The sequence below is a fragment of the Chanos chanos genome, chromosome 7 (assembly GCF_902362185.1).
Source record: "Chanos chanos chromosome 7, fChaCha1.1, whole genome shotgun sequence".
Taxonomy (NCBI): domain Eukaryota; kingdom Metazoa; phylum Chordata; class Actinopteri; order Gonorynchiformes; family Chanidae; genus Chanos; species Chanos chanos.
This window is the reverse complement of record NC_044501.1, coordinates 32859938-32881070: the sequence shown is the minus strand read 5'-3', so window position 1 is coordinate 32881070 and position 21133 is coordinate 32859938. Positions and strand designations below refer to the sequence as shown.

At 40.5% G+C, this 21133-nt stretch overlaps 2 protein-coding genes and 2 non-coding genes across 4 annotated transcripts; 2 read left to right on the top strand and 2 right to left on the bottom strand.

Moving 5' to 3' along the window:
* The first annotated feature begins 6559 nt into the window (after positions 1–6559).
* On the top strand, positions 6560–6631 carry trnaw-cca (transfer RNA tryptophan (anticodon CCA)). The gene has a single exon. It is a non-coding gene; the product is annotated as a tRNA-Trp (tRNA).
* A 6680-nt stretch (positions 6632–13311) lies between these two features.
* Positions 13312–13383, top strand: trnaw-cca (transfer RNA tryptophan (anticodon CCA)). The gene has a single exon. It is a non-coding gene; the product is annotated as a tRNA-Trp (tRNA).
* An 897-nt stretch (positions 13384–14280) lies between these two features.
* Positions 14281–15652, bottom strand: tm4sf21b (transmembrane 4 L six family member 21b). Its single transcript, XM_030780813.1, has 4 exons — positions 15461–15652; positions 15257–15322; positions 14941–15074; positions 14281–14467 (listed from the first exon to the last, which is right to left on the bottom strand). Exons 1-4 carry the CDS (start codon positions 15650–15652, stop codon positions 14281–14283), a joined length of 579 nt encoding a protein of 192 aa, XP_030636673.1.
* A 4369-nt stretch (positions 15653–20021) lies between these two features.
* mblac1 (metallo-beta-lactamase domain containing 1) lies at positions 20022–21125 on the bottom strand. The gene is made up of 2 exons (XM_030779204.1): positions 20700–21125; positions 20022–20270 (listed from the first exon to the last, which is right to left on the bottom strand). Exons 1-2 carry the CDS (start codon positions 21123–21125, stop codon positions 20022–20024), a joined length of 675 nt encoding a protein of 224 aa, XP_030635064.1.
* Positions 21126–21133: the final 8 nt, after the last annotated feature.

The window sequence follows — 21133 nt, the reverse complement described above, 5'->3', positions numbered from 1 at the left end:
CAGTTTTTCAGGAGACTGTAGAACCGAGGTAAAACAGAGGTAAAACTCATGTGTTATTTTACAACAAGAGATAGACATTAAAGAGACATGCAAGCAGCACAAGAGAGGGGTCAAGAAGAATCTAGACAGCTGGCAATATCAGTCTGTTTTATCTCTACATGAGAGTTCACCAGAGATAATGTAAGACACAAGAAACCCCCCCTCCCACACCACCACCACCCACTCACCCACCCACCTTAGTGAAATGTAACCACGCTCAAGAACCCCGACCTGTCTGGAAACCCCCCCCAAGAAGGCAATGTGTCAAGTAAAAGTGTCAACCTCTGTTGCACTGTGTTAAACCATTTTTACTGTCTGCATACAGTATCTGCGTCTGCACTTATCTTGCGGTAGGTAGCTCCTCTCATCATTTGCCAGTAACTTCCCTCCCACAGAGAGCAGATCTGTTTAAGCTCGCTCTCTCTCTCTCTCTCTCTCTCTCTCTCTCTGTCCTTCTCTTTCTCTCCCTCCCTCCATGTCCCTTTGCAGTTTTTATTCTTAACGTCAAGAAGTCACGCAAGCATCACAGAGCCTGTTTTCAGTCTGTCTGTGTAATTTGTATGATTATTAAAGCACTCACATCTTTTCCACATTTTCTCACACTTCCCCTGCCTCTTTGCCTGTCCATTTGTTTTTCAAACAAGCTGTGAGAGACTGAGCATAATCGTTTTCATCTCTAAGTCTTATCTTTGGTGATCATGTTGTATTTAAGATGTGCATAAACCTGCTTTGTTGTATGCAGGAATGAAAATTATTTTCAAGATGACATTTAAAAAAAATGGTTTTATTTAATAAGATTAAGGATAATCACAACGTTTAAAATGATGAACACAAAGGAATATGTTTATGTTTCAGTCACCATCTGTAATCACTGTTCAGTTGTAGTTGCCATAAAAAGATGTGCTGCAAAGCACAGATCTTCTCATTCACAAAAGAACGCTCACCCACAAAGACAGTTTTGGTTTAATTAATTAATTAATCAATATATATCAATTCTTCATACTCACCGAGAGGAAGTATTTGAGAAAAAAAAAGTTGCTCTTTGTCCCTGTGAAATCTATACAGAGTTGCATCTAAACTGCAACTTCATTGTCTTCAGCAATGTGACCACAAACTTGTCCCTTGCTCATCAGGAAATAAAATGAGTCTCTCTCACTCTCTCTCTCTCTCTCTCTCTCTCTCTCTCTCTCTCTCTTTCTCTCTCTCCGCCCCCAAATTGCACTCCACCAAAAAAAGATGGGGGTACACACGTTTACGATCGACAGCTTCTGAATTACTAACTTCTTAAGAGAGGCATGCCCGATCTACCATATATGGGGTGAGCACCAGCCACTAGGGGGCACCAGCACACCTGAACTTAAAGTATATGTGTGTGTGTGTGTGTGTGTGTATATATATTTTTTTTAAATATATTTATATATCGACTATATCAGGTTGTTTTTAATGCAGAAGATTGTTTGAAACCGTCAGTATGTTGGGTATAAAAGTCATATCCCTGTTTACCTATATAGGTGTTTGTATTACTATGCAATGAAGGGCCCTCCAGAGGGGGGATATGTCATAAGGCGCAAAAATTGTTGATTTTATCAGTCACACTACAAAGCACAAACCAAACTGTCAGCATTAGAGGAAGGACTTTCAAAATCAGCACCTAAACCTCAGCATGAAAAGACACCAATTTAGCGGGTCAGCAAAAAAGAAAACTGAAAAGGTTGGAAAGAAATCCGGCAGTGGTAAAACATATGCCTGAAATAGGCACATTTATTGTCCGCAAAATTGACGAGACATCTGTTGACCTACCAAGAAGTTAGATCTACGTCTCATGATTTTTAGTAAGTGTATTCTGTTTATAGTGGTTTGGCATTTTTGTATACTGTAGACTTATGTAAATCTATGGCGTTGCCTTGGCATTATTTCATATATGCTTTAAGTCTGTCTGTAGGATGTATGCAGAGTCTGGTAGCTTGGCATTTCAGTACAGGTGTATGTAAATCTATGGACGTCACTGCTGCTTTTCATGCATGGCCTCAGTGTTTTTGTTGTGTAGTTGTGCGAAGGGGGAGCTTGACTTGGGGGTCACCCTGAGGCACCATATAGTGCTAATCCAGGCCTGTATAGAGAGATATGTGGTTTCAACATGCTCTTCTCATTTTTGACACATATGAGCCGGAAAGACAAAACACAGTCACAAGACAGTTCAGCAGCGCTGAAACTGCAACCACTTCACCATTTCATGTACAAGGAAAAAGGAGGGAAAAAAAGTGTTAAGCTTCAAGTCACACCTAACAGCTCACTCTGAAACCTCAGTCCATTGAGAGTGTTTCATAAACCACAAACATACAGTATCACGTCCAGGAAAAAAAATATGTTAAATTTGAAATGGCAGTTGAAATGTAGGATTTGTCAGTAATTTTACTATCCATCAAAAAGGCTGCAATTTTAATAATCTAATCCGATGACTGTGAAATGTTTACTGACTGTCACAGCCTGCACCTCCATTTTGGACTCTTGTTTTGTTCTGTCTTTGTGCTCCTGTTCTGTCTGTCTCTGCCCCTCACCTGTTCCTGTTTGTCCCAATTATTAACCTTGTTAATTTCATCCAATCATGTTTGCCCTGTTTAGTTTTTCTCTTGTATTTAAGCCCTTGTGTTTCCCCTGTCTCTTGTCTATCGTTGTTTGTGTTTATACGCACACTGTTTCGCTGCACCTTTTGTTACTGGTTTTTCTGTTCCTGTCTGCACCTGTATTTTAATCATCAGTTTGTAAGTAAAGTCCTCTGTTTTGTCACTTCCATCATCGTGTCTTGCACTTGGGTCCTGCGCCACACCATCAGCGTGACACTGACTCAAAGCTTGTGTAGGAAAATAGGCTGAAAGTGAAACGGTCGAAGTGTCGCTGTGGCTTTCTCTCTCCAGATATAATCTCAATGCAGTTTCAGAAAGAAAATTACACAGAGCCTGTTTTTCCCTTCTTTTGATCTTATTAAAAAAAAAGCTGAATAAAGATGGAAAAAAAAGTGGAAATGAAACATATACTTTCAGTACAATGCCCACGTCTCTGCGAAGTACTATAAATAATTACACCATTGAAATTTACCATCAAAGTAGTAAAATACTTGTTAATTTTAAAGGATGTTCACTTACGCACAGACCTCACACCTCCCGGAAGTTCAAACATTATCCCTTATCTCCGTACTTAGCTTATATAGATTTATTTTTTAATGTTCTCACACTACAAGTTAGTTCTATCTGAAATGTTATTTTCCTCAAAATGATTAACGTCCCATTAAGTTCTTCTGTTGAAATGATAATAAAAAATAATAATTAGCCACTCAGTTAACCTCTAAAAATCAGTAAATTGTGATTTGTGTATGCTTAGTTGGTCATTTATATACAAAGCAGAGGCAACTGTGGACTATTAATGCAGCATCTGCATTAGCAGCTGATGTTAATGCAAACTTCTATTATGTTGAAAAATAAGCGAAGGGGGAAAAAAACAGTTTTGCGACAATACCGAAGTGCGATAGAAACAAAGAAACGGGGCCCTAAATGAGGAGACATCCGGCGGGAGAAGAGGGTGAGGGAGTAAATGTATCGGATCAGCTGATCGCATCCCATTCAGCTTTCAAATGAAAAATCTCAGAGATGCAGGCAGTTCAAGTGCTGGCCAGATTTTAAATTGTGGGGAACAGCAGTATTGTAGCTAGCTTCAGTGAAGTTTGCAATTTCTTGATTCTTTTTTCACTCTCCCTGTCACTATGATGTCCATGCATTGTCATTTTCAAAGCTCTAGTTGATTAAACACTGATTAACAAATAAAGGGTGGAATGTTTCATAGTAACACAGACACAAAGGTATGCGTCACATGGCTCGTGAGGAGAATGCTTTTTGAATCTGGTTACAGTTAGAAAGGTTCAGGGAAAATGGAGATGCTGGTGTTGTGAGAGATTCAGTTGTACTGAATGAAGAAGGCTACAAAGTAGGACAACATATAATACATGGCAGCCTATCACGATTTGCAGTTCTCTCAACTAAGAACACTTTGAGCAGAGCATTGCACATTAAGAGTTGAGTAGTGTAATAATAGATGAGTTTGCTGAACGGAAAGCCCAAAGCACACTTGAAATAACCGAGTTTGAGGTTTAGGTTATTTACATTTTAGTTTCACTGAGTCAATGTTGAAGTTATGTAAATGACCCGTAAAATTTTGTGGCTGTGTAAAGGACCGCTGATGTTCTGATTATTCATAAACTATGTTGTCAATTGTTTCTGGGTATACTGTGCTGCTACATGATGTGGCCTAACCTTGGCGCTTATCAGCGTTGGGTTGCGTTGGGCTTTAGAGTGATCCTCCCTAGTACTTCATGTAGTACTAGAAACTGAAACCCCCACTGATATGAATACATGAACACTTGTTCATGTATGTGGTGTATACTGTATAGTAAGTCTTGACATGTTTCCTGTAGGTTAGACTAAGTGGTACAGGTGTGATAGCAGACGCCAAGGAGTGTTGGTTAAACACAGAAGAGGCAGAACTTTCCATTACCATTTTTTTGGCAGGTATAAAGCTGCATTTTAACCGAACACAAAGCGAAACTTTGAACGACGCGAATGCATGAAAAGTCAATGGCAGGGAGGCGAATGGGCGGAGTCAATCGGGGTTAAACTGCGAGCGACACAAAATGTGCGATATGAACGTTCGCTTGAGTTAAAAAATGTTCAACTCGAGTGAAGTAGGGCTAGAAGCCACTCCTTCTCAGAATTCTCTTCAGTCGTGTGTAATCTGATTGGTGTAATCAAAAATGCTGTAATGTGGCATAAAAATTTGGTTGTTCATTTTACAGGCAAGCGATCAAACCATCACGTGGAAAGCTCTACATGCTGTGTTTGGTCTTCTCGGGTGAAATCTTGGAATGTCGGCCCTTTGACATTGTGGAGTGGATGGGAAGGAACATACCATGAGGCATCTGGTCTCAGCTGGGACTTAACTGGAGGGGCAACATGGCATTGGATCTTTGTTCAATAGGTGCAGGGTGATGATGGGTTGGGCCGAACGGTTGGCTCAGAGGGGCTGATAGCATTTGCTTAGTGTAGGCCTGTGGTTGAGCTTGGAGGTCAGAGTGCTGGCAGGTGTGTAACTTTTGATGCTCCTCAGGAATTAGTGGAAGGGGTCGCAGTGGCATGAAGCTGACCGACTGGTGGATGTCTGGTGTGGTATTCTGCTGCAGGTCAAGAGGGGGCGTGCTGAAGCTAAGTGGAAACAGGGATGAATACGGTTGCCTACTCTGCTGAGGGTTTAGCTTGGGACTAGGCAGCTCTTGTGTGGCGAGGGGGGAAGAGCTCTGAGCTGGGACCTCTGTATCCTCGATCCTTTGAGAGGAATGGCATTCATTGGGGGTTGGCTGCACTTTCCTCACTTGATTTTGGGGGTGAGCCGAAGGTGACTGTTGCCATGATGCTGCTCTCGAGTAATGGGCTACGGTCTGGGGAGTCGTTCTTAGCAGGACCTGTTCTAGAAGCTCTGTCTGATGCTTAGCCATTTCACTCTGCTGTTTAGCTGTTTCACTCTGCTGTTTAGCCATCTCAACAATCTACTGCATAAGACTGGCAGATCAGCTTGATGGACCTGGGTTCTGCAACAAGGATGCAAGGCTGCTTGACTGGCTTGCATTACGTCGGGGAAGGTGTTGCTGGATAATGTCCCTGATCTCCATAATCAACAACATAATCTTGGGAGGTGAGCAGGTCTGTAGGTTGTTCTGTGGGAGTGAGGACTGGGAGCTGTTCTGCCAGGATTGCGTCTGGGAGTCACCATGGTAACAACTAGAGATGCACCAGTCAACCGGCCATCAATCCAAACTGGACGGTTTTTGCTCCTAACATGCAATTGGCAACCAGGTGGTTTTTTTGTTTATTTCAGCCGACCTTTGTTCCATAAATGTACGCTCCATGCACACAAGCTGCATTGGAATCACTTCCCAAAATGCCATTTGTGTGGAAATATTATGAAGATTGCAATCTGTATCTGCTAAGTAAAAGTTAATCGACAGTGAAGATGTTCGGCACAACAAATTTGAGTAGGCCATCTTAAATGTGTTGATGATGCTAAACAGGCACAAATAAGAGTGGCTTTCCAGCGCTCGCTGGAGTTGTGCGAGCTTTACTGTCTGCACACTGCACGAGTGTTGACCTTGGAGAAATGAGCCGCTCGATTTGCAAAATTTATGGCACGGCGCAATCAACCAGTCGATGTCACTAAACATCAGTATTCATTCGCCACTCAAATGGCGTTGGGTGAAATTGTGAATTAGTTTTTGACATGTACCTGTTTGACGAGGAATGTTACTCCCTAAAGTGTATAAGCTCTCAAGACACCCCCCCACCCCCACCCCACCACACACACACACACACAAAATTAATTTCAGGCCCTACCTGATGAACAATATCTACCCACAATAAAACATGTGCTTACTTTCAGAGACCAGGAGGTGATTTCTTTCACTAGTGAACACAGTTGTGTGGACCTCGTGGCGCAACGGTAGCGCGTCTGACTCCAGATCAGAAGGTTGCGTGTTCAAATCACGTCGGGGTCAGACTTTTAATTAACATAGATGAAGGGTTATAGAGATGTGTGTATAAACCAGTTTCCACCTCAGAGTGTTGAGAGAAGCCCTTGTTTGATGGATTTATCCGAATAGGATCGTGCGAGATTGACAGATGGAACCATTACAGAAACAAATAATGTAGCCAGGAGAAAACATATGACCAAAAAAATTATTTACAAAATATAGCCTATTCCATCAACATTTTCTATCATGAGAAAAAAAATAATGAATGCAAATATTTGCAACAACATACAGTACTGCATATTTTACGTTTATACAGGTTACTATGCAGGCATTGTGTTTCTACCTCCTCTCCATCATGTTCTTTTTCTTCTTCTGGCTGGTATCTATGGCAGCCCCTACAACCGTATGGTAAAAAGTTGTGAAATTTGGCACATTGATTGGGGACAGTTCCCTGATTGTTTTGACCAAGTTTCATGTCTGCGCTTCAAGCGGGGGGGGGGGGGGGGGGGGTGCTGCAATAAGCAAAAAAATGCATTTGGGCCAATAACTGGTGATGTGTTTGCCTTAAATATCTGATTCACATGTCTGTGGGTGGTCCCAAGGTCCCAAGGCTGAGACATAGCAATTTGCCATGTCAACCTAACTGATGCGCCCGCCATATTGCATTTTATGTAAAAATTTTAAAAAATTTTCACAGCCTACAAAGTTTCTCCAATCTTCCGCAAAATTGGCACAGATGATCTTCAGAGAAAGCCTAACAAAAGTTATTCATTGGCTTTTCGACTGAGGAGAGCATTTACCCATTTGTGTCATTTGACCTCTGGGGGGGCGCTGCAATGGGCAAATATATCTTTTTGCCTCTTAAGGTTTCATGTGCTTATCTTAGAAAAAGTGATTCTTGTGTCAGATCAGTTGGAATCAGCCCTTGAAGTCACGCTTTTAACATGATCATGTCAAGTTGCCATGTCGACTGTGCCCTGCTGGGCTGCTTGGCCCCCACATCGCTGCTTGTTCTTCTTCTTATTATTACTAATACTGCGTTTAAAGTAGTGCTAAACTCATCCCGCACCGGTTAGCATAGCACCCTTTTTTTCCAGTTAAGTGGATGTGAATTGCTGGGATCAGCACCTGTATAAGTGACAAAGACAGATTCACTATAATCACCATGGTTTTACACAGAGTACAACAGTAGGCTAAAAGCAAAAGCATGCAGCCTCAGCAAATCTTTAGTTAATAAAAAAACACCAAGTGCTGAGTCAAGCTTATGACATACACAGAAAGCTCTCCACGAAAACAGGGTGTGTGCCATGATTCTTCCTCCAACAAGCCCGCCCATGTATTTGGTCACTGATAAGGTGAGGAGGTGGGGTTTCAGAAAGAGAGAGAGAGCGAGAGATCAGAGGATAATATTGCCTCTATTTCCCCATACTGTACTTTGGTGGCACTATCTCAGTTTCATCAAAACGCAGAGTGATTAAAAAAAAAAAAAAAAAAGGTTTGAGGATCTCAGTTCAAAAGGTCCCCGGTGTTTTTTTGTTGTTGTTGTAGTTTTTTTATTTAGGTAACAAAGAAGAAAGAAAGAAAAACTTAAAATATTTGTTAGAGAGTACTTTGCAAGTATTATATAAATTGGCCTTTGTTATTGTTGGCACAGCATGTGGAAGACCAGCTATTCAATCATAAAATACTACATAAAATTCATAAAATAGGTAGATATGTCGAATATACTGAGAGATCAGTGCATCTTTGGATAGTGATGTAGACCAGAGTGATGTACATTAAAGGGTGTTATTTCTATCAGTGTATTCGTAACTATCACATGAAGGTTACCATGGCAATGAGGGGTTCAGCCTCTTATGGGTTTGCAAACTTTGGCTCACACAGGAATATGAGTGAAGAGGAGAATGTGTGTGTTTGTCCTTGGTCCTTCAGCAATATGTGACCACAAACTTGTCCCTCGCTCATCAGGAAATAAAATGACTCTCTCTCTCTCTCTCTCTCTCTCTCTCTCTCTCTCTCTCTTTCTCTCTCTCTCTCTCTCTCTCTCTCTCCCCGCCACAAATTGCACTGCCCTGACAAATGATGGGGATACACGCATTTACAATAAACACTTCTTATAGAGAGATATGTGGTTTCAACACACTCTTCTCACTTTTGACACATATGAGCCAGAAAGACAAAACAGTCACAAGACAGTTCAGCAGCGCTGAAACTGCAACCACTTCACCATTTCATGTACAAGGAAAAAGGAAAAAAAAGCTTTTAAAAAAAGTGTTAAGCTTCAAGTCACACCTAACAGCTCATTCTGAAACCTCTGTTTATTAAGAGCGTCCCATAAACTACAAACATACAGTGTGTTGATGGAAACCCACCACTATTTCATGTCCAGTTAAATTTGAAATGGCAGTTGAAATGTAGGATTTGTCAGTAATTTTACTATCCATCAAACAGGCTGCAGTTTTAATAATCGAATCCGGTGACTGTGAAATGTTTACTGACTCAAAGCTCATGTAGATAATAAAACAGGAAATAGGAAAATAGGCTGAAATTGAAATGAAGCATCACTGTGGCTTTCTCTCTCTCTAGGTGTAATCTCAATGCAGTTTCAGAGAGAAAATTTCACAGAGCCTCTTTTTCCCTTCTTTTGATTTTATTAAAGAAAAGCAGAATAAAGAAGGGAAAAAAAAGAAAAGTGGAAATGAAACATATATTTTCAGTAAAATGCCCACGTCTCTGTACTATAAATAACTGTAACATCGAAATTTACCGCCCAACCAGTCACACGCATGCTACAGCAGTGAGCTGTGAAATGCAGCCTCAGCATTCAACCCATCCTACACACCCAGTGAGCGCACGCACACACACTAGGAGCTAGGAGCAGCCCAAGGACCAGCTCTAGTTCAATTTGGCCGGTGCTTGGTCAAGGTCACTAACAGGACTATTAATCCTAGCCTAGCACACATGTCTTTGATGGTGGGAGGAAACTGGAGCACCTGGAGGAAACATGTCTTTGATGATGGGAGGAAACCCACATAAACATGGGGAGAACATGCAAACTCCACACAGAGGGGATCCGGATCAGCCGGGATTTGAACCCAGGGCCTCCTTGCTGTGAGGCAACAGTGCTAACTAACGGGCTACCATGAAACATTATCGCTTCTCTCCATACTGAGCTTATATAGAATTATTTTTTAAGGTCCTTATACTCCAACTTAGTTATATCTGACATGTTATTTTCCGCAAAATTATTAAGGTCCTGGTAAGTTGTTCTGTTGAAATGATAGTAGAAAATAATAATTAGCTGCTGAATTAACCTCTGAAAATCAGTAGGCTAAATTGTGATTTGTATATGCTTAGTTTCAAGTTTCAAGTTTCAAGTTTCATTGTCATTTATTAGATAACAATGTGGACATCATTATCAGCAGCTCAACTTGCAAAGTGCAGCAGTTAAATAATAATAATGAAAGAACAATAAAAGGTAAATATACGGGTAATATAAGGAGATATATACGGGAATATATATATACATGTTGGTCATTTATATACAAAGCAGAGGCTGGCCAGATTTTAAATTGTGGGGAACAGCAGTATTATGGCTAGCTCAGACCCGTCCCGTCGCATAGGCGCTATAGACGGATGCTAGGGGCGCCGTCAATCCATAGGGGCGCCCCAAATGAGGCAAGAAAAAAAAACCCTCATTTTTTACTAATACTATTTTCTCTATGTCATGACAAGTTGACAGCTTAGATCACAGGGTGCCGCAAAGCCTCGCGCTCTAGAATCTTTTTTGGCAACATTTTAATTCTCACCATTGTCCATGTAATCGGTCTAGACCTGGCTGTAAGTTCAAAAGTATGTCCATAATACATGGACGTACCTATTTAAAGACAACTGACAACAAAGACACATTTTCCTGTCTTGTATATGCTATTTTTCACCATTTCACCATTTTTGAACCATATAGTTCAAAAACTTTGTATACGGGCCTGCAAGGGTAACTTTTTTTTAACTGTTACGCTATTGATGGGAGCACAATCCTAAAAGAAAGTGAAATAGACTGGTTATATCCTCTATGCAAACAAATGAAGGTGAAAGGAAGCCGCTGCTGGCCCAAAGTCTGTAACCAATCTAACGGCCGAAGGTTAAATGCTTTATTGTCTTATCCGGCATCCTGATGAGAATGCTTATATGGTTGAAAACCCTTTAATTAATCTGACTCCATTTATTATTATTTGTCGGCTGTCCTTTCATCCCTGTCCAGGAGATTTAACAACCATTCACACCTGGCCACAGGTGACTCCAACGACCCTTAACGACGATTATTGAAACTACACTTAACCACAGTCGTAGAAACTACCAGGAGAACTAACCACCAAGGCACATAATGGCCTTGACAATGACCCCACAGAGGTTAAATACTTGAGACTCCCCACCAGTCAGTCAGAACTGAAGAAGCCTCTTGGATAAGAGGTCAAACGTCTTCAAGAATCTACAATCAAGTCCAGTTGGCCTCGACTTGACCCTTCTTGGATAACTATGACCTGGATGACTGAGTATCTTCATGGACATATTTGTTGACTAAAATTGATCAAGGTTATATTAATCATGCATCAAGGTTATATTAATATATTAGTTATGCCTCTTTGTGAATCCGCTACATACTCACCAAGGACTTATCTGCGTTTACGCAACCTATCAGCAGTCTGTTTAGTTCAGGGACTGAAGGACAACCAATCCGTTTAGGTCAGGGACTAAGGGAATAACCTGTTCAGTATAACTATATTACTTTAGTTTAGGGACTGAGAGAATAACCTGTTCAGTATAACTATATTACTGTAGTTCAGGGACTAAGGGACAACCACTCAGTTTAGTTCGGTGACTAAGGGAATAACCTTTTCAGTGTAACTAAAATGCTTAGTCTGGCACGGTCAGTAGCTGGTGTGTTTCAGACTATCACCCAACTCTGCTGTGATCGAGAATTAATCCCGCTTACCTGTTGCCTGATACTCAAACTCCTTGTAACAACTGCAATTAGTAACTTCAAAAGACGCAGTGCTATGGATTAACAAGTAACAATTTATTATAATGCCAGGAATAAAAAAATTACTGCATAAATCCAATTAAATATTCAAACCAAAAAATATTAGACCAAATTAGAAATAAAAGCATAAAGATATAATGCAAGCGACAATGATACAAAGTAAAATCAAAAGTTAAAGATTTATTATACCTGGCAAGAGTGACTACACACAAGGATATGTGTGGGAGTTCTGTATACATAACAAGTTCAATATACAAATTTGACTTTTTCCCTTAAATACCCGTCCAGAACAAAGAAATTACCGGTCAAATGGAAACTTGCATGTATAGTGAATTAACACATCTGAGGACCTTAGGAAGGCGATAAGATCGTGAAGCAGCCTTTTGTGTCACTCAGGTTTCTAAAACCTTATAAAAACCTATCCTAAAGCTTCACTACTGGAACCCTTGTACTCCTCACACCGAGACTATTAAAATGATTCTAAACTCCAATGTGTTGACATTTTCCATTTGTTGAGTTTTCAATTCTGTTCTCCATATCAATAAAGAGTCACGCAGAAGATATCTTTGAATGTAGTCGATTTTATTCTCTCTTTCTCTCTCTTACTTACATGCAGCACTGAACAATTATCAGTAGCCGTTCTACTTTTATAGTCGACGTCACAAATAGAACGTATTACACATAATACATGCGTACAACAAAAAGCAGGTGTGTACTGCTCACTCCTATGGTTCAACCAGTTCTCAGGAACAAATGGCCTTACAAGGGTGAACAGCTCACCTGCTGAAAACCAATTGACACGTGCAAGTCGGATGTGCTTTCTAACGCACCATGGTACATACTTACGATCAAAACCTTCAACGTATAGGTATTTGGGAGAAATATCAACACTTGTATGGTGTAGAGACACATCTTTGTACATAACTCTTGCAATTATACGTCGATTACATTAATTTACGCAGGGTGTGAATTTCGGCGCGCGATTGTGCGATTGCACAATTTGAACAAATCCCGCAAATGCACCGTTTGTAACTTGAGGAATTCCCGCACACATAAATGAATTTTCAAAAAGGCATATATAAAATCGATACACCAGTCAGTGCGTTCTCCAACCACACAGCCAAAGCATATAGAATCCCCCCCCCCCCCCCCCCCCCCCCCCCCCCCCCCCCAGTGGGGGAGGTCTGCGTCCTCTGAAGTGGAACATCCAGAAAAAAAAAATTGATCCCAAAAGACCTACGAGCTGTTCTGTCGGGGACCCTCACAAAGTTAATACTGAGGTAAAACGGTCCAAAGACATGTTTCAGGCTAAAAATATTGCGCGAAGTAAACCTCGGAGAAATGAGCCGCTCGATTTGCAAAATTTATGGCACGGAAACCAGTCAATGTCACTAAACATCAGTATTAATTCGCCACTCAAATGGCGTTAAGTGAAACTGTGAATTAATTTTTGACATGTATCTTTGTGACGAGGAATGTTACTCCCTAAAGTGTATAGGCCCTCAAGAGACGCCCCGCCCCTCGAAAAAAAATAATTTCAGCCCCTGTCTTATAAACAGTATCTACCCACAATAAAACATGCGCTTACTTTCAGAGACCAAGTTTGAATAAACAAGTGACGAGACGCGAAAATGACCGGAAGTTGAGCTAAAGCGCGTTTGTGGACCTCGTGGCGCAACGGTAGCGCGTCTGACTCCAGATCAGAAGGTTGCGTGTTCAAATCACGTCGGGGTCAGTCTATTTTGCACGCACGTATCGTCTGTTGCATGTTCTTCCACGTCAATAATAACGTAATTAATTAACGTAGATGAATAAATGACGTGTAAATAAACCAGTTTCCACCTCAGAATGTTGAGACAAGTCCTTGTTTGATGGATTTATCCAAACAGGATTGCGCAAGATTGACACATGGAACCATTATAGAAACAAATAATCTTGCCAGGACTTAGAAAACATGACAAAAACTTTACTCACAAAATATAGCTTATGATTTGAACATTTTCCATCATGAGAAAAAAAAAATGAATACAAATATTTGCAACAACATACAGAACTGCATATTTTACATTTATACAGGTTATTAAAGACTGTGCTTATAAGTGTTTTTAAACTAAGCTACTCAAAAATTACCAAACTTCTATAAATGCATGATTCTCTGTGACATAAAATAGCTAATTACTTCACTGGAGATATAATCTGACTAATGTAAGATTATAAACAACACAGCTAAAGGAGATATCCGATGGAATTTTGTAGAAGATAAATCTCATATAGTCCTCACTGAGGGGGAAACATCAATCAGAGAAGGCCAGTAGACTGCTGTCTGTTTTTTGTTGCTGTCGTTGTTTGTTTGTTTTTCACTGTGATACCCACTGGTTTACGTGAGACTTGACAGCCTGAAATGACAGAAAATGAAGGTAAGGCTCCTTGTCTCTCAAGAACAATTGATATTAGAATGTATCAGTGACCTTTGGTCAGTTTGACATTGCTGTCTGAAAGTGCATTTAAGTGAAATTTAAATGCATCTTAAATTAAAAAAAAAAAAAATGAAAAGAAACGCACACTCTACACTCAAATGCCAAACTAAGTTATTCGAGGAGATTTGTGTGAACCTTGTCCCACTTAACGTTACCTATTTTTCATTGCAGGTACCACACAGGCAGCCGAAGAGTCCGTTCACCATCTGGAAACCACAGAGCAGCAGTTCCACACAGGCTACCAGGAGAAGGGTGGCGAAGAGCCCAAGGTTAAACTCCACCACGTCCTTTGGCTCCGTGCACACTGCCCAGGATTCACGGTCGCTCAGGTAACTGCCGCTACTGCAAAAATGATTTAAAGTCAGAACTTTGTGTTGTCAGAATGCTTCGTAAATTATAAACACCCGTAATCCCCAGAGCATCTATGATCCAAAAATCAGATCATCACATTGCTGTTGTCATGTTATTTTGTTAGGTTTAGGCAGTTCCAATATATTTTTTAAATTCACAGCACTTCTCAGTCATGTGCTATAATTGGCCAGCACTTGATGTTAGAGGAAGGAAAGCTCTTCATATGTACCACTGGTTTTCAATCTGTTCCTCAGAGTGCCTGCATATTTTTGTTGTAGTCTTAGATTATCTCACTTGATTGAACTAATTAAGGGATTAGCTGATCAGTGAAATCAGGTGTGGTAGTGCATGGCTGAAACAAAAATGTGCAGGGCAGTGGGGGGTGGGGGGAGGAGGCTGAAGAATGGACTGAGAACTGAGTGCTATATACAGTATGTTCAACAAGACTGAATGGATTCTCGTACTCGTTTAGGAATGGTCTAGTCCAGGTTCCTTTTACAGAGCACACAGGCCCGTTCGCCAGCCCCACAGATGCCACAGATAGACTGTAAATGGCACCAGCAACACCTAGTGCAGCGAACCCAATGGACAGGAACATCTACAGAGAATGGGAGAGCACAGATAAGTTCAGCTTCTAAGAGGTTCCAAGAGGGGTTTTTTTTTCAGTTATTTAAGTTACCACTAATAAATAAGAATTTATTATCTCTCAAGTAGATCCACAAATTATTATTATTATTATTATTATTACTAATATAGTGTTTTAAACAGTGCTAAACTCACCCCACAGCGGTTAGCACAGCACCCTTTCTTTCCAGTTAAGTGGATGTGGATTGCTGGGACCAGCACCTGTATAAGTGACAAAGATTCACCGTTATCACCACGGTTTTACACAGGAGTTTTAATAACGAGTTTCCAATGCATCAGGCTTATGACATGCATAGAAAGCTCTCCACTAAAACGGGGTTTATGGTTGTGGTAACTCACCATGATTCCTCCTCCAATGAGCCCGCCCATGTATTTGACCTCCGGGGTGATGCGATTTTCTCCGTTTCCCTCCTCCGAAACCCATTTGGTCTCCCAACCAGGAAAGAAGAGCATTATGTTACAGATGACAGACACCAAGGCCAGTGGGTACAGCGCGATGGCTATGAATCTGGAACACTTCCCTGTGCACATTTTCGGTACTTCCAACGAGTTTAACGGTAGTCAAAAATGAGATGCGTGTGAATCAGCGTGTCACCCCAAAGGCTTCACAGTGCGCTTGGGTGAAAGAGAGAAAATAGGAACAGGGTGCGTTCTCGTTCTCTGCCCCTCTGGTAAAGTGATGACTGAGTGAATGTGCCTCTAAATACGCTGGTTATTGATAAGGTGAGGAGGTGGGGTTTCAGAAAGAGAGAGAGAGAGAGAGAGAGAGAGAGAGAGAGAGATCAGAGGATAATATTGCCTCTGTTTACCCATACTGTACTTTGGTGGCACTATCTCAGTTTTATCAAAACGCAGAGTGATAAAACAAAAAAAAAAGTTGGAGGATCTCCGTTCAAAAGGTCCCTGGTGGGTTTTTTTTTTCTTTTTAGATAACAACCAAATTGGTAAATGACAAAAAAGAAATAAAGAAACAAAGAAAACTTGAGCTATGTTATTGTTGGCACAGCATGTGGAGGACCAGCTATTCAGTCATAAAACACTACATAAAATTCATAAAATAGGTACATATGTTAAATACACTGAGAGTTCAGTGCATCTTTGGATGGTGAAATAGACTAGAGTGATTTACATTAAAAGGTGGAATTTGTTTTAGTGTATTCAAAACAAATGCATGAGGGTTACCATGGTAATAAAGGGTTGAACCTTACAGTATTTTCCAAACTTTGGCTCACACTGGAGCGTGAGGAGGTAAATGTGTGTGTTTGTCCTTGGAAGAGTAATTAAACTTTGGACCTTATTGCTCATTGATGTGTAGATAACTGTGTCGTCATAAATTACTTTCCAAAAGCTGACACATATCAATCCAGTTATCAACGCGGAATTAATATATCATTTCTTTCCATGACAGTATGTTTCTATGAATAGACATCATAGTCGTGTCATAGGGCAAAATTATCAGTGTCTGGTTCTGTATGACCGTACAAAAAAAGGCCCCCGACATACTTAATCAAGCTAATGATATAATGTCAAATGAATAAAGGTTGTAATCAAGTTTTTTCATCAGTAAGTTGTTTTTTGGTTGATTTTTATATATACATAATATTATCGTCTTTCTAGAACAATCCTTTTACAGTCAAGTTTCGGATCTCTGAAGAGGATCACATTTTCAGCGAAAATGTACAACTTCTTGCTGGAGAGATTCTACTGTACTTATTGAGAATCTCGGACCAGTAGATACAAAAATAAATAAATAAATGTATTAATTAATTAAAAAATACCACAACATCAAAGATCTATTACTACCTTTTACTATAGGCATGACAGTGTTTTTAACCTGAATCCTCAGCTCCAAATGGTGCTCCAGTGACATTCATCAAATTCCAGACAGTTTTTAGTTTGTTAATTAGTGTCTCTGTTTAATGGAAAGCCTCCAAAAGATCGTTTTGTATTGAGGTTGCGTCTTAAGACTCCATTTGGATTTTTTTTTTCGACCACAAAATACAATTTATTTGTGCTGGTCCACTTGGTCAAGACCTTTGCCTTAAATTTACATTTATATTCGAAAGCATTTTCTTACCAATGCGACTTGCTCAAAAGCATGCAACACATGCTAAGCTATGCTGACGCGAGACAACATACAGTCCTCATAGGTTAGTGCTGGAATGCCGTCGTGTTGCAGTGAGAACCACATAACAACGGCTAGAGAACATTACAGCCTTGTCATACACCAGCAAGATTTTACAATGGAGGAGTATAAGTTATGATATACATGCAAATACATACATACATATATGTGTGTGTGTGTATGTATGTGTATATATATATATATATATATATATATATATATATATATACACACACACACACACATGCACACACACAACGCAGATTTATCTTTGATTAATAATTTATACGTGGTTATTATTTATTAACAGAGCTGTAATTAATTGTGACAACTTTAAACTTAAAGTTAAAGGCTTAAAACGGTTCCAAAGGTTCAGGTTAAAAAAGGATTGCTAACCACAGGTTGTACCTTTTGTACCTTTGGGTTATTTCATTTGAAATGTCTGTTAAACACAGCCATTGCCACATGCTTGTCCATGTGCAGACACACGCGCACACACATGGATTACTGGTCGTAAAACTTGTGCGGTTGTCAGAGAAACGTCAGTCCCTTGTCAAGAGGGTTGTGTGCTCTCCTTGGATTTTCCCTCATCAAACTCTTTTTATCTCACTGGCAAACCCTCCTGAGACGATACTGTCATCCTCTTTATCTCTGATAAAACCCAACCGATAAAGTTCTGAACAGCGTTTTTACAGACACACCCATACCATTAACTGTGGGTCTGGGGTCGGCGAAGTTTAATGTCGTTGCGGTGAATATAAGAACTGGGACGAGACGTTTTTACATTGGGGATTTTTGTCCAGCCATTGAGCACTATCTGTGAGAAGTCAGTTTGACGTAAGCTCCAGCTATTTATTACTGATAGCGTAGTGTCTCGTATCAGTGTTGTTATGCATCTAAAAAACACTGAGAACAGTCTTGATATCCAAATAACGGTTGTATCAGGCCAGTGTGCAATGGTAGATTTGACCATCTACCATGGTGTACACAGTAACATTTCTTTAATAGATAGTGAGCCCGCAGATATTCAATCGGTTCAAAGAGGCACATGTGTGATGTGGTCAAGACAAAGATTTACCTATTTCACATGTAACTCTTAACAAAGCTCCCTCTAGTTTGGCTGCGATAAACAAAACCACAACCAACCCCCTCTGACTACCTCTGGTGTCCCATATAATTTTGAAAGTTCACCCTTTTCAGAAAGTTCCACTGGTTAAAATGCCTTTGGTTACCAGTTATCTACTAAGATGAAGACTTGAAGTATGAAGCCTGTGGCTGAGCCACCTTAAGTTACCATAAAAACTGTTTTCCTATGACAAAGTGAATGACAGCAATCAAAGTCCATAAATAAAACAAACCCAGAAGCATGGATTATAATCTCAAGGTTGATTTAAACGTCTGGCAGTACAAAAGTCAACTACACCAAAATACAAATGTTTATTTGTGTATATTCTTTTAAAAAATGTAGACCAGGTAGACTGAGTAGACTGACACTGTAATATGACCATAATATTACATAATACTCAATGGTCATTAAGTAGCATACCCTTAAAAAGTACTACATTACCCATAAAAGCAACAATAAATTACAATATTAACCTCTTTTTTTGTCCTTTAACCCAGTGGTTCTCAACTCCCCTCCTGAGGGCCCCTTGTTCTGCATGTCTTTGTTTTAACTCTGTTTGAGCGCAGGACTGACACACCTGATTCCACTGATCAATTAATCAATCAAGCCCTTGATTAGCTCAATTGACTGTAGCAATGAAGAGTCAAAACAGAGAGGTGCAGGACAGGGGACCCTCAGGACTGTGGTTGAGAACCTCTGCTTTAGCCCTTTCAAATGTACATTTTGGCCTGGGTTTTGACCATGCAAACCTAAAAATTTAACACTGTTTGTCCAAGCAATCAATAAAACCAAATATTTCAAAACTCATTTTCGCTTATATCATGTTTATGGCACGTTTATGTAAAGTCAAACATAACGGACGTTAAGTGTTTTAGAACATCAAAAGCATTAACTTCATTGTCAGATGGACAGAGATCATAAAAAGAACAATCAAGAGAACAACGTCCAATTTGTTAAATATATTTATAACGCAATGACTTCAACGTGACAGACACACATCTTACAGTCTAGCCGTTATAGTGTTCGTCATCTTTTATTGCTGGTTGCAACATTCGTTTACTATTTTTTACTTCTCGTACCAAGTTCTCCCGTCACCAAAGAAACAGACACCCACTCACACGCAGGACATTTGTGATAAGAAAAGGGGTAAATGAACTCAACGAACGGAAACCAATCTCTTCTCAAAAATGACATCACCTGTGACGTGCTGCCACGTACGCGTTTAATGCTGATTAAATTAATGAGTCATGTCAGTACCACACTTTAAAAAAAACCCCAAAATAACAGGAAGGACATCAGGGTGTCTACCATCTCAGGAAATCTACTAGGAGTATGAGGAAGTTTGTATTCACAAAATGTTGTAGAGCAGGCATGCGGCATTTTGGCGATGGGTTCAGAAGGGAATACCTCTCATCTAACCCAGACTCATTTACCCCTTTGAGAAAAACTGGTAACGTTAAAAATGATCAGCAGACATGCAGACGAAGGTGACGGCTGTAATGGCCACACCGTCAGTCCCATGTAGCACTGATGTACTGCTGAGAGCTTTGTCAAGAACTGGGTGCCACTCCTTTTCAAACAGAAGCCCATCAGAGACAAACAAATGGTCCTTCTTCAGAAAAGGACACTAGGCGAGAATCTGGATAACATCAGTCAATTGGTTCCCTGTATACTCTGAACAGAGGTCCGTGTCCTGGTATGATGACATCAGCGGTCCGTAACGCCTCCTGCCGGCTGACCTCCTGCACCTCTGGGTTCTCACTCAGCTCCCTCCAGGAGTCTTCATCATTGCAACACTCAAACAAGTCCCCAGCAACTAGCACTGTTCCTGCTGACGTTCCCTTCACCAGCACACTAACGTCTCGACCTGTGTGGCCTGGAGTGGGCACTATAGACACCTAGTGGATGAATAGGGCACATGCATCAGTTCCACTACATACTCGTTTTTTTGTTTTGTAATAAGTATATTGCTACTGTGCTATCAAATTCAAGACTGAAGACTACTAGAGCAGCATGTTATTTCACTTTGAAGCTAATACACATGACTGAACAAAACAATTAAAGGAAGATTAGCCGAATACTCATAAATATTATTCATGGTCACAACAGTGTAATGAGAAAATGAGACGTACTAACAGCGCTGGAGTGAGAAAAACTCGTGTATTCACAATTCTGCAACATTTCAACACACTACTGGTTAATTAAAGGAATCATTTAGCTCCAGAGTATCCTCAGTTTAACTAAAACCTAGATCCGAGGTTGAGAGGTTATCCTAAATGTCTCTTGACTCTCCACCCCCACTCCAGTCAGGGACACGTCTGACTTACATTGTTGTCAATTGGGTATGGTTGTCCCTCAGTCAGTCGATTGGGGAGGTATCGATCCCCTTCGCTTATGTCACTTCCCACAACAATTGTTGCATGTGGAAACATTCCCAAGTTACCCACGTGGTCGGAGTGTCCGTGGGTACCGATCACTATGGTTACATCAGTTGGACTCAGACCCTTTTCTTTCAGTTTTGAGAGGAGAAAGTCTTGGTCCCACGGTCCTCCTGTATCCACCAGAATAACTTTGGGCCCGGTTAGTAAAGAGATGCTTCCGTCGGCCCGTGTGGAGCCATCTGGTTGTGGAGAGCAGTAGCCAACTTTCAACACTGAAACGCTGTACGGATCTCCTGAAATATCTGGTCCTATGTCCCCGGACTCAATTTTCTTTGTAGTGCAAGAGAGTCTGTTATTGCAAGCGTCAGCCATTATGTTAA

What these genes read in the sequence shown, in the direction of transcription:
- mblac1 (XM_030779204.1), bottom strand. Translation starts at nt 21,125, where the DNA reads ATGGCTGACGCTTGCAATAACAGACTCTCTTGCACTACAAAGAAAATT. An exon ending in CATACCCAATTGACAACAAT is followed by an intron (nt 20,271 to 20,699) that starts GTAAGTCAGACG and finishes TTCATCCACTAG; the next exon opens with GTGTCTATAGTGCCCACTCC.
- tm4sf21b (XM_030780813.1), bottom strand. Translation starts at nt 15,652, where the DNA reads ATGTGCACAGGGAAGTGTTCCAGATTCATAGCCATCGCGCTGTACCCA. An exon ending in TCATTGGAGGAGGAATCATG is followed by an intron (nt 15,323 to 15,460) that starts GTGAGTTACCAC and finishes TCACTTATACAG; the next exon opens with GTGCTGGTCCCAGCAATCCA. An exon ending in GCTGTGCTAACCGCTGTGGG is followed by an intron (nt 15,075 to 15,256) that starts GTGAGTTTAGCA and finishes CATTCTCTGTAG; the next exon opens with ATGTTCCTGTCCATTGGGTT.